Source organism: Typopeltis vanoorti, chromosome 2 (assembly GCF_054136105.1).
Source record: "Typopeltis vanoorti isolate ZY-2024b chromosome 2, IOZ_Tvanoo_1.0, whole genome shotgun sequence".
In the NCBI taxonomy this organism is placed as follows: domain Eukaryota; kingdom Metazoa; phylum Arthropoda; class Arachnida; order Uropygi; family Thelyphonidae; genus Typopeltis; species Typopeltis vanoorti.
In genome coordinates this window covers 160,431,015-160,446,180 of record NC_143550.1, presented here as the reverse complement: position 1 = coordinate 160,446,180, position 15,166 = coordinate 160,431,015, and the positions used below count along the sequence as shown (strand labels likewise).

General features: G+C 36.4%; 1 protein-coding gene across 4 annotated transcripts in view; it reads right to left on the bottom strand.

The window, feature by feature from the left end:
* The window catches only part of LOC150109577 (uncharacterized), a 251,826-nt gene that overhangs the window by 23,537 nt on the left and 213,123 nt on the right, over positions 1 to 15,166 (bottom strand). For all 4 annotated transcript variants that reach the window (XM_090413597.1, XM_090413607.1, XM_090413603.1 and 1 more), the window contains one exon: positions 354 to 421. In XM_090413597.1, the coding sequence (XP_090269723.1) occupies positions 354 to 421 (68 nt within the window). The remainder of the gene's footprint in view (positions 1 to 353; positions 422 to 15,166) is intronic.

Below are 15,166 nucleotides of genomic sequence, written 5' to 3'. Positions count from 1 at the left end.
ATCTAATGTGAATGATTTAAGGGAAGGTATGACAGTTGGTTTGGGTGATTTATAGCTCTCTCAATGAGTCTGACTCCCTGGAGGTCTCATATAATAATTATTATTTACAGATACAAGAACAAGCAAGAATTTGACTTCAGATAGGATAATTAAAGATAAGATTCTTTGTATGAGTTGAATACCTAAGGCTGATATCAGCAATAGCACTTTTTAAGGAAAAGAACCTAGTTAGTGTTTAGCAATAACTCTGCTTGATTTAAAAAAAAAAAAAATTGAAACTTTCTAGAAACCAGTTTTAACTTACAGAAAAGATATATAACTTGCTATTGAAAGTACGTTATGCTTATACTCACCCACATTTCTGAAGAACGTAATCATCATCCACTTCTCCCTCTTCTTCTGATGTGCTATATTCATGGTCCTATGAAGCAGAAAAAGATAATTTACTTAATCACTCCAGTTAAATTGTGGGGGTTTTATTATCTTGCCATAATAAATAATTATGGAAAGGTAATAACTGATTCTGCTGATAATTTTTAGTGGAGTCCAAATCTTTAGTAAAATTTTTCCAGCACATTGGTGGCTAAGTAAATAAATGTTTGACTTCGTTAGTGAAGCTATAAGTTTGGATCCTATTGGAGTTTAAGCAGTAGATGATTGTTATTGTGTGTTGTGACACCATTACCACCTTTGGAAACCTTAAGTGGCTTGCAAAATACAATACTGTAGCAAATGCTGCTATAACAATCTACTCAGAAGTCTCAATCAAAGCCTCATAGTATGCCAAAAGAAATTTCTTATAACAAACTATCCACTATCATTAATCAACTCTTGTGGTTCCCACAAGTTTGCTGTAATGAAAGTCAATTGCACCATATTTGGTTTTTATACAGGAAGAGTCTATTAGATTATCAAACCCATTCACTCATGTGAAGTCATCAGCCTCTATATACAAGCAGCCCATTTCTGAAATAACTGGGCTACTTGTATATAGAGTGAAAACTGCACGTGCAAACTTTGTTTGCTTATACTTGGATAAAGGATTAAATCAAGAATATAATTTCTTGGCATCTTTGATTTAGAGTAGAGTAGACACCACTTATTATAATCACTTTGGGATAGTTGCTTTTCAATAACAATAACCAGCTGATAACATTAAGCTAAGGATATAAAAAATTGCATAATTTATTTCAATTTATTGTTATGAACATTAATTTATTATTATAAGCAACTTTTTAATAAGTAACAACATAAAATTTATTTAAAAAACTTATCTAAGAGTTTAGCTAAAACTTATTTAAAAATGCTTCTAAAATTTGTTCTTCTATGCTTGTATTAGGTTCACTTTTTCTACTAGTTTAAAGTTCTCATCGGAAGAGCTTGACATATTTCCGACATTGTCATTGTAGCCACCACTTCAACATTGTTATCAATATCCAACCAATTTTCAAACTCTTCTTTTGACATCCATCTGGGGTTTTATCAAAAATTTCATTTGTAAGATATTCAAATTCTTCAGGAGGAGGAGTTTCAGAGTTTGTTTTTAAAAAAATCCACATTTTCGGAAGCAGTTTTCAATAGTCTTCTCTGAGACTTGCTTCCATGACATTGCTACCAAATGCAATGCATCAAGAAGGGAAATTTTTTTGCAATTGAACTTAAATCAGATTGGTCATTTATATAATCAAGTTCAGCTATAATCCTCACATGAACTTCTCTCCGATAATAAGCTTTAAAAGCCCGTATGATGCCTTGGTCACCTGGTTGAATTAACGATGTAGCGTGTGAAGGCAAGAAGATTACTTTGATGTTCTTTAATAATAAATTGTTTGTGTGTGCAGTGCAGTTGTCTACTAACAAGACAATGTTTTGCTATAAGATCCCACTTAACTAACCAATTGTAAAAAAATGGCATTACTTATTCTAGCATTTGCACTAGAACAGTAGTCAACAGGCAAACTTTTGACACCTTTAACCTCCCTACCGGCAAAGTGGATGAAAGAGTTAGACCAAATTGAATTTCTTATCCATGTTATTCAATAGGTGTTACAGAATTCTATCCAAATTTCACTGGATGTCTATAGACGTCATGGCCGGTTGCGAGTTAAAACACTGAGGATTTTTACCTTTTCCAATCACTAGGAGCTCTCGTTTTTCACCTTTCACATTAGCACAACAAAGAACTGTCACTCACTCTTTTTAAGATTTAAATCCTTTAGTACTTTCAATTTTAAACAAATAAGCATGCTCACATTGCATGAAAATAGAGTCCAGTTTCGTCTGCATTGTAAATATCCTTGGGAGAATATCCAACAATAATTTTTGGCCACTCAGTCTTAATCCATGCATCAGCTGATAAAAAATCAGCACTTTTTTCTTCACCATGAATATGCTTGTACATAATATTCTCTCACTTTTTCCACCAATTGAACCATCCATCGGTTGCAGCGAAATTTTCTTTGCCCACTGTTTTTGCAAGTTCTTCTGCTTTTTGATGCAACAAAGCATTCTTTTCATGAACATTACTAAACCAAATTTTTAATGCTGATTCAACTTAAACATCCTTACTAGATAGGGCTCTCTTCCGATCCATGTTCTCATTAAGTAAGGGCTGAAGTTTCAATGTTTGATCTGTTTAAGATCTTACACAAGAGTGGTGTGAAAATTTTAAAATGTACAGCCGCACTACACTGACTCATTTTGGGCAACTTATCATAGCTCCAAAATTCTTTGTTTTTCTTGAAAAGATAAATCTTTTGCTTCTGCAATAATGCTAAGAGCTAAATGAAAAAAACGAATAAAACAACAAAGGATGTTTATGCTAAGAGCTGTTTTAATGAGCACTTAGTCAAATTCACTTACTGAAAGAGAGCATGAAAATAAACTCTAAAAATCACAATTCCACTGTATTTACCATATTTGCCAGCATATAAGACGCACCCCCCTTTTTTATACACATTTTTTAGGAAAAAATTTTACCATTGAATATTACAATGAATTTACATAATGAAATTCAATAATATTTTCTTCATATTCAGCTGGCATCTTTTGTGATATTTTTGTTTTAGTCTGCATACATATCTGATTTCTCTTCATGAATCTTGAACACCATGATGTTGATCCAGTAAAGTTGGCGATCCCTCTGTTAGTTGCTATCGCTTTCGCTTGATGAATAATCATTTTTGTAGACACTAAAGTCCCACTTTTCTGTGGTCTAAAATCCAAGTATTCAGTTCTGCCTCAAGTTCTGGCAATTTTCCAGTTCCACTTCATAGGTTATGTTTACTGCGAGTTGCTTTTTTAGATCCTCTTCCTGATTCCACCAAGTTCTTACCATTTTCTCAGTTGGGGGTGGCCCAAAATGCCTCTGCAGCCCTGTTTCCATGTTATTTAGTAAGCAACGTAGCTTGTATGCAATGCTGACGTTTTTCAGCCATAATTTGCCAAGAAATTTATAGAGAAAATTTAACGGCATATCTGTGATTTAACAGCTGTGATCGTCGATGACAGTGCATGCGCATCCACATAACTCTACGTAACTGGAATGCTCTCACACACCACAAGGAAGCAAGAAAGAAATCGTGTAACTCTGAACAGAGAAAATATCCAGAAATGAAAGTAATAAAAATCTGAGTATCGGCGTATAAGATGCACCCTATTTTCAGACCTATTTTCAAAGAAAAAAAGTGCGTCTTATACACCGGCAAATATGGTATATCCACTTTCATTTGCCTGGAAGATTTAAGATTAAAGGAAGATTAACAGAAAAGTAAAAGATATAAGTATAAGATAAAAGTATAAGAGATAGGAAGACAAATACCTGGATAAGATCTCAAACAGGTGTCATGGATATTGTAAAATACATTAAACAGGCTAAGTGGAGATGGGCTGGCCATATTGCCAGATGCAGTGATGGGAGATGGACTAGAAAAACAACAGACCAATGGATGGAGCAAGACAAAGAGGAAGACCAAGAAGAAGGTGGAGGGATAAATTGGAACAAATTGCAGGAGCGAGATGGATGGGAGAGGCAGAAAACCGAGTGATCTGGAAAACCATGGGGGGAGACCTTCATCCAGAAGTGGACAGAACCAAAAGGCTGAAGAAGAACACAAAAAGTCAGATTTCGACAAATGTTCTTTGTCAAATTTTCTCTTGATTAACCCTTAAAGTTCTTAATTCTGAGATGAAAAAGGCTAAATATTCGAGGATTTTGATAACAACAACCGGATCTTTGATTCTAATAGACGGATTATTTTTAATTCATTTTAAATGGTATGTTTTGGGACCAGCTCATTTTGATAAACAATAGCAGATTCATAATATTATGCACGATCACAATAAGCAGATTCTACCGTATAACAACGTGAAAAAACTTTCAACATCTATTTGTAATCCAGAGTATTTTAGTAATAAGGTGTGATACCTTTTGACTACTTGTATAAGTGATATCAACCTTGGTATCACTTCTGGGTTTTGCTCCCAGTGATGTGCTTTTGTGCTGAAGTGGTCGCTGTGCTGAGATATGAGTGGCTCTACTCAGGGAGCGGACTTTTGCCTCTCTCTGAGTGGGGCCACTTCTGGGTTAATGGCTCTGAGCCTGCCACTCAGTGGAGCCACTGCTAAGTAAAATGATCCCTTAGGTCACTTGCACTTGCTGAGTTTAGATTGATCTGGAGGATTGCTTGAGATTTTGGAAACCTCCCTTCTCATAATGCATAGCATTATACATATCCATAAGGATATGTACTTTGCATTATGGGATACTAAGTGCTGTGAAGTCATTAGCCTCTATATACAAGTAGCCCAGTGGTGAAGTGACTTTATGCACAAACTTTGTTTGCTTACACTTGGATAAAGGATTAAACCAAGATTATAATTTCTTAGCATCTTTAATTTATAGTATAACCAAGTGAAAAAACTTTCAACAGCCTTGGTTTTTATTATACTGTATTTGCTCAAATTTAACTCGCCCTTGCGTATACTCGCACCCCTGATTTTACTTTACAAAAAAAAAATTAAAAAGTTTCGTATACCTTGCACACAACAAAAAGTTTAAAAAACTTTAAGAAATATAGTGAATGTTGTTATGATGATAGTTGTTATGGCAATTTCAGATATTTTGGAATTCGGTTGAATAGAATCAGCATTTCAACTTAACAACTGTCGGCCGTAAGATTTTGAGGATAAAGTGATGGATTTTCATCACTTTATCATGTGAGGAGTGATTCAACTTAGGAAGAGAACTAAATAGCCAATGCTGATCAAACACTCTCAATTTCACAACATGCCACACAAAACAACAACAACAGAAAACAGTGAAAAAAGTGCGATAATGCACACAACTGGAAGTGAAAATTCGCAATGCACAATTATGCTCTCAACTACTGCAGATGGAAGAAAGTTGGCTCCTTATGTAATATTCAAAAGGAAAATGATATTGATGGGGAAATTTCCTCCTGGAATTCATGTAAGAGTTCAAGAAAAAGGGTGGATGGACACTACAATGGTTCAAGATTGGATTTAAACAGTTTGGGACAAATGGGCAGGAGCCTTATTTTGCCACCCGGCTCTCCTCATGTGGGATAGTTTTTAGGATGCTTAGAACCTGAATTAGTAAAACAACTTTCTGATGTGGCCATTATTCCTGGTGGTCTTACACCTTGTCTACCTTGGATGTATCACTCAACAAACCTTCAAGGACTACATACAAAAATTCTACACAGAGTGGATGACAGCCAGCAGCTATGACTTGACTCCAACAGGGAAGATTAAGAGACCATCATTAGTATGTTGTGCAACTGAATTTTGAGAGCTTGAAACATCATTTCACTAGAAATAATTACCAAGATTTATTTTAAAAACCGCAATGGTTAAATAATGTTGATAATTAATATTTAAATGCATTAATTTTATAAATAATGTGAGCAATTATAAATTGAGTAATTATAATATAATTTAATGAGTAATTATAAATGTCAGTTTTTTCCCCTGGAAAACTTGCAGTTTCCGAAAATCCCTGCATATATCTCGCACCACGATTTTTTCACTTTAATTTTTTTTTGGGGGGGGGGGGGGGGAGTGCAAGTAAATACTGTAACTGGATTTGACATTGTATCATTATTTGCTTGCTTCCTTAAATTTATGTACATAATTACTGAATTCCATGCACAGCATTTTAGTGAGTCATCAATTGACTTGATGGTTTTCATTAGTGGTGCAAAGAGCTAGTCCAGATTTATATGCTCGTTTCTTCTCGACATTTCTGACATGTTTTTTGACAGATTTCTCCAGATCGTTCCATCTGTCCAATGTAACAAAGGCAGCAATTACAATAGATTTTGTATATTTCTGGCGTCTTCATAGGCTGATGAGGTTTAGGTGATCTTCACATTAGAGACTTTTTTTTGTACTAGCCAAAAGGAAACTTTAAAGTTATGTTGTTGTCAGATTTTTGCTATTTTGTCTGTAACATTTCTGATATAAGGTAAGGAAACTGCACCTTTGTAGTCAGACTTTTGTTGTCTTAGAGCACATATAGGCAACCTCTGGCCTGCAGGCCGGATCCTTCCCTCTACTTCTTTTGATCTGACCCTAATCTATTTCAGCAAAGTTTGTCTGATTTATGGTGGGAGAAAACATGGTGTGTTCTACTAACTCACATTAAGCTGACATCATATGACTTGCGCAAAACACACTATGTTTTCTCCAACAAGGTCTCTTTCTCACTTTGACTAGCAGCGTGTGTGAATGTGTTACAACGTGTCAGTTCGGTACTTGCATTGGTGTTGTGCTTTGTTCAGTGCCTGCATTGATGTTGTGTTCTGTTCAATGCCTGCGGTTCAGAAGACAGTTTTGTTTGACAGTTCTGAATATCGCTTATAAATTTGAAATTGACGATTCTCTGCATCTACTTTTCTTTTTTTGGCAGGGGTTATTGCGGAGAAAAGAAAAGTAGACACAAAGAATCGTCAATTTCAAGACAACTGGAGGGAGGATTATTATTTTATTCTGAATAAAGGTTTGCCTGTATGTTTGCTGTGCAACGAATCCGTATCTGTCAAGAATACAACTTGAAGAGACACTTTACTTCAAGACATGTGGATCACCCAAAAATTGATGGACAACTATGAAAAGATGAAATACAGAAGTTGAAGAAGAACTTGGATACCCAGCAGCAAATGTTCAACAAGCAAAGAACGCAGCACCACAGCATTGTCAAAGCCAGCTTTGTGGTAAGCGAAAAAATCACTAAGCATTCTAAGTCATTTGGTGAAGGAGAATTTATCAAAGAATGTCTGCTGGATGTTGCAAGTATAATATGTCCTGAAAAGAAAAAAGACTTGAAGAATATTCATTTGTCGAGACGTACTGTTGTCCGACGGATAGAAATTATGGCTGATGATATCAAAAAAAGTTTAAAAGAGAAGATTGCTAGATTGGAAGCATTTTCAATTGCTTTGGATGACAGCACCGATATCTCCGATACAGCACCAGCAATATTTATTTGAGGAGTTGATGCAGATTTCAACATCACAGAAGAATTATTGGCACTTCGGCTGTTAAAAGGAGCAACTACCGGTGAAGATATATTTGAAACAGTCAACACAGTCTTCGAGAGATTTGGGCTTAAATGGAATTCACTATCTGGCATATGCACTGATGGAGTCACTGCAATGGTTGGTGCACAGAAGAGATTTATTGGAATAGTTCATGAAAGAACAATAGAACTACAGATCCATCCGGAAAATTTAACAAATTTTTACTGCATTATCCACCAACAAAATCTGTGTGCAAAATTGATTAAATTCACAAATGTTATGGAAGTTGTAGTAGCCAGTATTAACTTTCTTAAATCACGTGCACTTAATTACAGCCAATTTAAGGAGTATTTGGCAGAACTATTTTCGGATTATGAAGATGTGTCTTATTAATGTGAAGTGAGGTAGTTGAGTAAAGGTAAAATGTTAAAACGATTTTATGATCTGAGACAAGACATTGCAGATTTTATGGACATAAAAGGAAACACAATTAACCAAGTAAAAGATGCTGAGTGGGTGTGTGATTTAGCATTCCTTGTAGATGTCACTGGATACCTAAACGAATTGAATCTTAAATTGCAAAAGCAAGGACAATTGGTTAATGAACTGCATGGACATGTCAAAGCTTTTTGTAATAAACTAAGATTGTTGGAAAGTCAGATAAAAGCTAAAAATCCGATGGATGCTGATGTAAATAATGTGCTAGAAAACTTACAGATAGAACTTATTGAGCTTCAGGCGGATTAATGCTAAAATCACAATTTAACAACATTGCTTTGATGGATTTTTATAAACTTTATTTGGTGGAAGAAAAATATACAAATTTACGCACCTTTTCAAGAAAAATCATTTGTCTTTTCGGCAGCATATATATGTGTGAACAATTTTTTTCGAGGATGAAATACAATAAATCAAAAATTCGGACAAGAATAACGGACGAAAACCTCAAAAATTCTATGCGATTATCCTTAAGTAATATTAACGTCGATATTGATAGTCTTGTAAGGTCAATCTTCACATTAAAGTGTTATGTCGTTCATTATATTATAAAATTTATGTAGAGCTTTATACCAAAGCATTATATTATAAATAAATGAAATATGAAGTAGCAACTTGTTTTAATTCATTTAATATTAATTTATTTTATTTAATAATTTGGTCCGGCCCTTGACTCTGAGACAGAATGATAATTTGGCCACCGAACTAGGAAAGATTGCCCATGCCTGTCTTAGAGCATGTGATGGTTTATTCAGGATGCTAATAGTTCTGATGTGGTAACAATTTTTTGAAGAATGTCTTTAATATAAGATATTTCCTTGTTTCTTTTATCATCATCACTTGATATCGTAATGGCTCTCTCTAAGAGTTTTGATGATACCTCATTTTTGTGACAGGTTGGTGGTAGGAACTATCATGTAGATAGTGACCAATTCAATTTTTTTTTTCCTGCATACTTCAAATGTAAGATTACCCTGATCTTCAATTGAGATGAGAACTTCCAGTAAGGAAATGGATCTATTTTTTTCTGCTTCTGATGTAAATTGAATTTCATAATTTAAACTACTAAGGAAATCAGTGATGTTATGGATAGTTTCTTCTGAGCCAGTTCAAATGATGAAAACATCATCCTCATATTTACTCATAATCTTAGTTTGGTATGGAATCTCTCAATAACACTTTGTCAGAACTTTCACATACTGTCCAAGATTGTTTTTAAAAACCGGCAATGGTTAAATAATGTTGATAATTAATATTTAAATGCATTAATTTTATAAATAATGTGAGCAATTATAAATTATGAGTAATTATAATTTAATGTAATGAGTAATTATAAATACTGAGGATTAATTATAAATGTCAGTTTAGTTTTTCCCTGGAAAACTCATAGTTTCTGAAAATCCCTGCATATATCTCGCACCACGAAATGTGCCAAGAAGAGTCAATTCATGTTGAAGGGGGAAAAGGAATAAAGCGATGCACAAATCTGTTACTAACAAGCGAAATCATGTGCTTTGTACGTAAATTTTCCAACTGCCGTACAAGCAAAATAGTTACCACTTTAAAAACTAGAATTTTCATAAAAGAAAAGCTAATTTTCTGATGTATAAGAATAAACATTCATCCCACGAAACGCACTGATTACCCTATTACTGGAATGAATTTGCCTTATTCTGACATGCGCAGAAGTGTTGAGGGGGTCTCGCATCTGTGGGTGCACAGTATAGGTTAGCTAGATGCAGAGAAATTGCTGCACCCATGGCTAAGCTTCAAACTGTTCAAAATCGCAGTTCTGAAATTTGAAGAAAGTGTTCCCTAGACAAGGTTTGAAAAGTTTAACAGTATCAGGCGGAAAGATGGCTTCCAGGATTAAGATTTTTTTTTCTTAGTATTGGTAAATAAGCTTTTTCATCCAAAGTAGCTAAGGATGTCTGTGGGATTAAGCTTAATGTCTTTTAGTTTGTTTATAAAATCCTTTTTTTTTTTAAGGATGTTAACAGAGAATGGAGAATCACACTTTAACAAAAAAATCTAATATTATTTACAAAAGAGTTCATTAACACTTCTATCTATGAGAGAGAGTATTTAATAGTCTATTTGTTCTAGCAGAAATAGACAAAAAAACTATATGAATATCATTTAAGTTTATTCCAAAGTCTTTAAAAAAAATGATGGACTTAATAGATGGATTAACCAAGATTAAAGCAGAAAACTCTGATGAAAACATAATATTATATCACAAAACAAATTCACTAATCTCTTAAAAATTAAATTTAATCAACAAACAATACTGCCATCAATGAGGAATGATGAATAGTAATTCATCATAATTGTTCATGTTTTCTCCCGAATGCAGCAGAGTACATTAGCCAAATGGATTCATATTCCCCAAAACATGTTCCCAAAGTTGACATTATGGCAAATATCAAAAAAAAAAACTACGCCGAATTTCAAAAGATTCAGTAGACACCATTCACACAAGGACAGCAGATTTCAATTCATTTTAAGCCATCGTCAACAAATATCTTCACTGCTTTGAAAGATCTTAAAAAAAAATAAAATAAAATATTCTAATGTTAAAAGCCGACAAAGGAAATGCAACTGTAATTTCAGATTCAAATGATTATAAAATGATCAATTTAACAATGCCAACACATACAAACAACTGGATATGACTCAACCAGGTCTGTTCATAATAAGACTAACAATTTAATAAGAGATCTTTGTAACTGGTCCAAAGAAATCAAAGAACAAATTACTTCAAAACATTCTGTTACTCCATGGTGCTCTAAAAATCCATGAGGTGGACATTTCACTTAAACTCAGAGATTCCCCAACATAGAAAAAAAATGTCATCTTTTATATAAAAACTCTAAAATCCCCCTCTAGTATATTCTGCACATGCTTCAGATATTACTCTCCAAAAATGTATTGCTCATTGTGTTATCAACTATTTTATTCTGCCAGTCTGTATTGCCCATATTAAAATCTCCACGCCATCAATAGTACTTTGTTTTCCTTTACTTCGAAGTAACAGATTCATAATATTACATTACTTCTTCCACTATGGCACACACTTCCACCCTCAATATTTAAATGAATATATAAATGTACGTGGGCGATCTGAAAAGTTCTTGGCCTAAAAATGAAAAAACGATTTATAACTTATTATTATTATTATTCAGGCCACCATGGAGTCAAAAGACTCATCGTGGAAGGTCCTTCCTAAGAAACACGAAGTCTATCATACCACTCCTTGAACTCATTGACCGTTCTCGCTCTCACCACTCCATCAGGCAATGCATTCCATGGTTCAACCACCCTCCATGCAAAGAAACCACTCCTCACCCTCTTGCTCACAGTTTCCTTTCGTAACTTCCAAGGATGGCCTCTTGTCATCACTCCTTCCCGCTGTTCAACCAAGTGAAAGAACTCCGTGTCAACCCTGTAACCACCTCTCAACAGTTTAAAAGTCTCAATCATATCACCTCTCCTCCTTCTATCCACCAAACTCTGCAGTCCACATTCCCTCAGCTGATCCTCATAACTATCATTGTACAGTCCTGAAACCATCTTTGTTATCTGCCTTTGTACCCTTTCCACAGTTAATTTATTCCCTTCAAATCCTGGGGATCAAATCTGTGAACAGTAGTCCAAGTGTGATCTGATCAGGGTCTTATACAATGGAATGATAACTGTTTTATCTCTGCAGGCGAGTGTCCTTCTCATTACTGCAGCAATCCTCTGTGTTACCTTCACCACCTTTGCAATATGTCCCCTAAATTTCAGGTTTCTATGAATCACCAATCTCAGATCTCTTGTCTCCCCTACTTCCTCCAGTATAACTCCTCCCATTGGAGTATGCAGTGTCCCATTGATGTTTCCCAAGCCTCAAGACCTTACATTTTGCATCTATCTAGCTTATTCAAATCCTCTTGCAGGGCTGCTGCATCTGCACTATTACTAATAATCCTTCCCAGCTTTGCATCATCTGCAAACAACTGAACATTCCCCTGCAATCCACTGACAATGTCATTGATATAAAGGTTAAACAATATAGGTCCCAGCACTGAGCCCTGTGAGACCCCACTTGTAACCCTCTGCTTCCTTGAAACAAAGGCAGATAACAAAGATGGTTTCAGGACTGTACAATGATGGTTATGAGGATCGGCTGAGGGAATGTGGACTGCAGAGTTTGGTGGATAGAAGAAGGAGAGGTGATATGACTGAGATTTTTAACCTTTGAGAGGTGGTTACAGGGTTGACACGGAGTTCTTTCACTTGGTTGAACGGCGGGAAGGAGTGATGACAAGAGGCCATTGGAGTGACAAGAGGAGTGATGACATGATGACCTTACATTTTGCTGCATTAAACCGACACCCCGATTCATTTGCCCATCTATCTAGCTTATTCAAATCCTCTTGCAGGCTGCTGCATCTGCACTATTACTAATAATCCTTCCCAGCTTTGCATCATCTGCAAACAACTGAACATTCCCCCGCAATCCACTGACAATGTCATTGATATAAAGGTTAAACAATATAGGTCCCAGCACTGAGCCCTGTGGGACCCTACTTGTAACCCTCTGCTTCCTTGAAACTGTCCCACCATACACAACTCTCTGATACCTATCGGACAGCCAATCCGGAATCCAGTTGACCAACCTGACATCCAGACCCATGTGCTGCAACTTACATATCAGCTTATCATGTGGCACCCTGTCAAATGCCTTCACTAAGTCTAAGAAAATGGCAGTATATGCCTTTCCCTCATCTAATGCTCTTGTAACTTTATCATAAAAGGCTAGCATATTGCTAAAACAAGAGCGCCCCTTCACAAATCCATGTTGACTCTCACAGATAACATTACCCTCATCTGCCCAATGCTGTATACGGTCCTTCACTACTTTCTCCAAGATCTTACTAACTACTGACGACACATAAACTGGTCTATAATTAGACACTTCCAGTCTGCTACCGACCTTATCTTACCTTCTACTGACTTATCTACTTATCTTATCTACCGACTCTATCTTACCTTCCTTCCATTCCATGGCACCTTTCCAGTAGCCAGACTTTCATTGAAAAGCCATGTCAAAGGCAGTGTCAGTTCCCTAGCACATTCTCTCAAACCTCATGGTGAAATACCATCCAGTCTCACAGCTTTACTGACATCCAGAGTACTCTGTATTTGAAACACACTCTCCACCTGTACCTCTAAACCTTGAACCTGCCCTATCCCTCTAGCATTAAAACTGACTCCTCCAGGATGAAATACTCCAATAAAGTGGTCATTGAACAATTCTACTATTTCCTCTGCATCAGTCACTCTATTCCCATTTTTATCCCACAATATCATTCTTCCACAGTCATTTCTCCTCCTACTGGCCATATATCTAAAAAATTCCCTAGGATTTTCTTTGGATCTTAGGGCTAATCTCCTCTCATATTCCAGTTTCGTCTTCCTTACCATACCAGTCACTCATCTGGTCGGTGTCTTATACTCTTCATGCATCTTCTCTTCTCCTGTCTCCTTATATCTCTTCCACAGCCTCTTTTTTGCATGCAATTCCTGTTTAATATTGTTTGTCATCCACTTTACTCCAAATTGTGTCCTCTTGTTCACTCGTGGTATACAACTTACCATTGCTGCTAACAAATATTCTTTCATAATTTCCCATGCACTAATGATATCCTGGCCTTCCAATTCCTCCCTCCATGAAACTTCCTCAAGTTGACGTCTTAGACTATTATAATCACCTGCCTTATAATTCCACATACATTCCAGTCTCTTTGAGACTCCTGCATGTCAATTCATTTTCCAAGTCAAAACCATATGGTCACTCTCTCCAACTGGTGGGAGAGATGTCATCTCAGTTATTATCAACTCTTCTGATGCTATAACCAAAATCCAAAACTCTTGAACCTCTTGTTCCCACAATCACATGTTGCCTAAGACATTTGTCCCTCAAGAATTCTAGAAATTCCATTCCCTTATTGCTACATGCATCTTCCTCTCCCCAGTTTATACTACTGTAGTTAAAATTTCCCATAACAATCATTCTTCTTGCACTTTCCAAACTCAACTGTCTAAACATTTCCTGGTCCCCACCCTCTGTACTCCTGAGTCTGTAGCAACACCCCACTAAATATCCTGTCTTGCCCACCTTTACCTCACACCATATGCTTTCAAAATCATTAGTGTCACTGCCTTCCAAAGTCTCCACTCTTAGAGGACATAAGTCGTCACTTATCATAAGCAGTACTCCACCACCACGCTTTCCCTTCCTATCCTGCCAAACAATGCTGTACCCAGTGACTTCTATTCCTGTTATTATATCCTCTTCTGTCAACCACATCTCAGTGATCCCAATAATTTTTGGCCAGGCTGATGCTATCTGCGTCACCAATTCCTCTCCCTTATTCCGGATACTCCTGGCATTAGTATATAGCATATAAATGCCGTTGTTTCTATACCCAGCATTATTCCCCTCTAGACTCCACTGAGCTCGGTGTTACCTGATGTCGTCCCCCTTCTCCCAAGTACCGATTCCCACAAGAGGCCACCACTGCTACCATCCTCCCTGAGACACACTGACTTTTTCAGAACAGCAATCTCTCCAGATGCCTACGTCCTTCCTCGTTCAAATGTAAGCGGTCTCTTGTATACAATTCCTCTCTGTCCTCAAACGCACTCCAAGCATCCACTATTCCAGTCCTCTCTTATCACACATTCTAGCTATTATGTCATTCAATATTACCGCTCTTCTGCTCAGTTTGTCATTATCATACCTAGGCAACACACACACACTATCTTTTCTCTCTGTGTCTTCTTTCGTACCACCTCAAGCAAGAATCTCATATCTCTCGCTGCCCTATTAACTCCACCACTCAAGTCATTTGTTCCCACCATCACAATCATCTCATCCACCCTTTCACCTCTCTTAACTGCTAAAGCCACCCTTTCTATCGTTCCTCCTGGGAAAACACTCATCACGCATCCTATCTTGAACACCACGGATCATTGAATCCCCATACATTATACCTATTACCATTCCCTCTCTCTCCTCTTCTTTCATTCCTGTACCTCTTTCTCATTCCCTCTCTCCTACTGTTTTCATTTTCTCC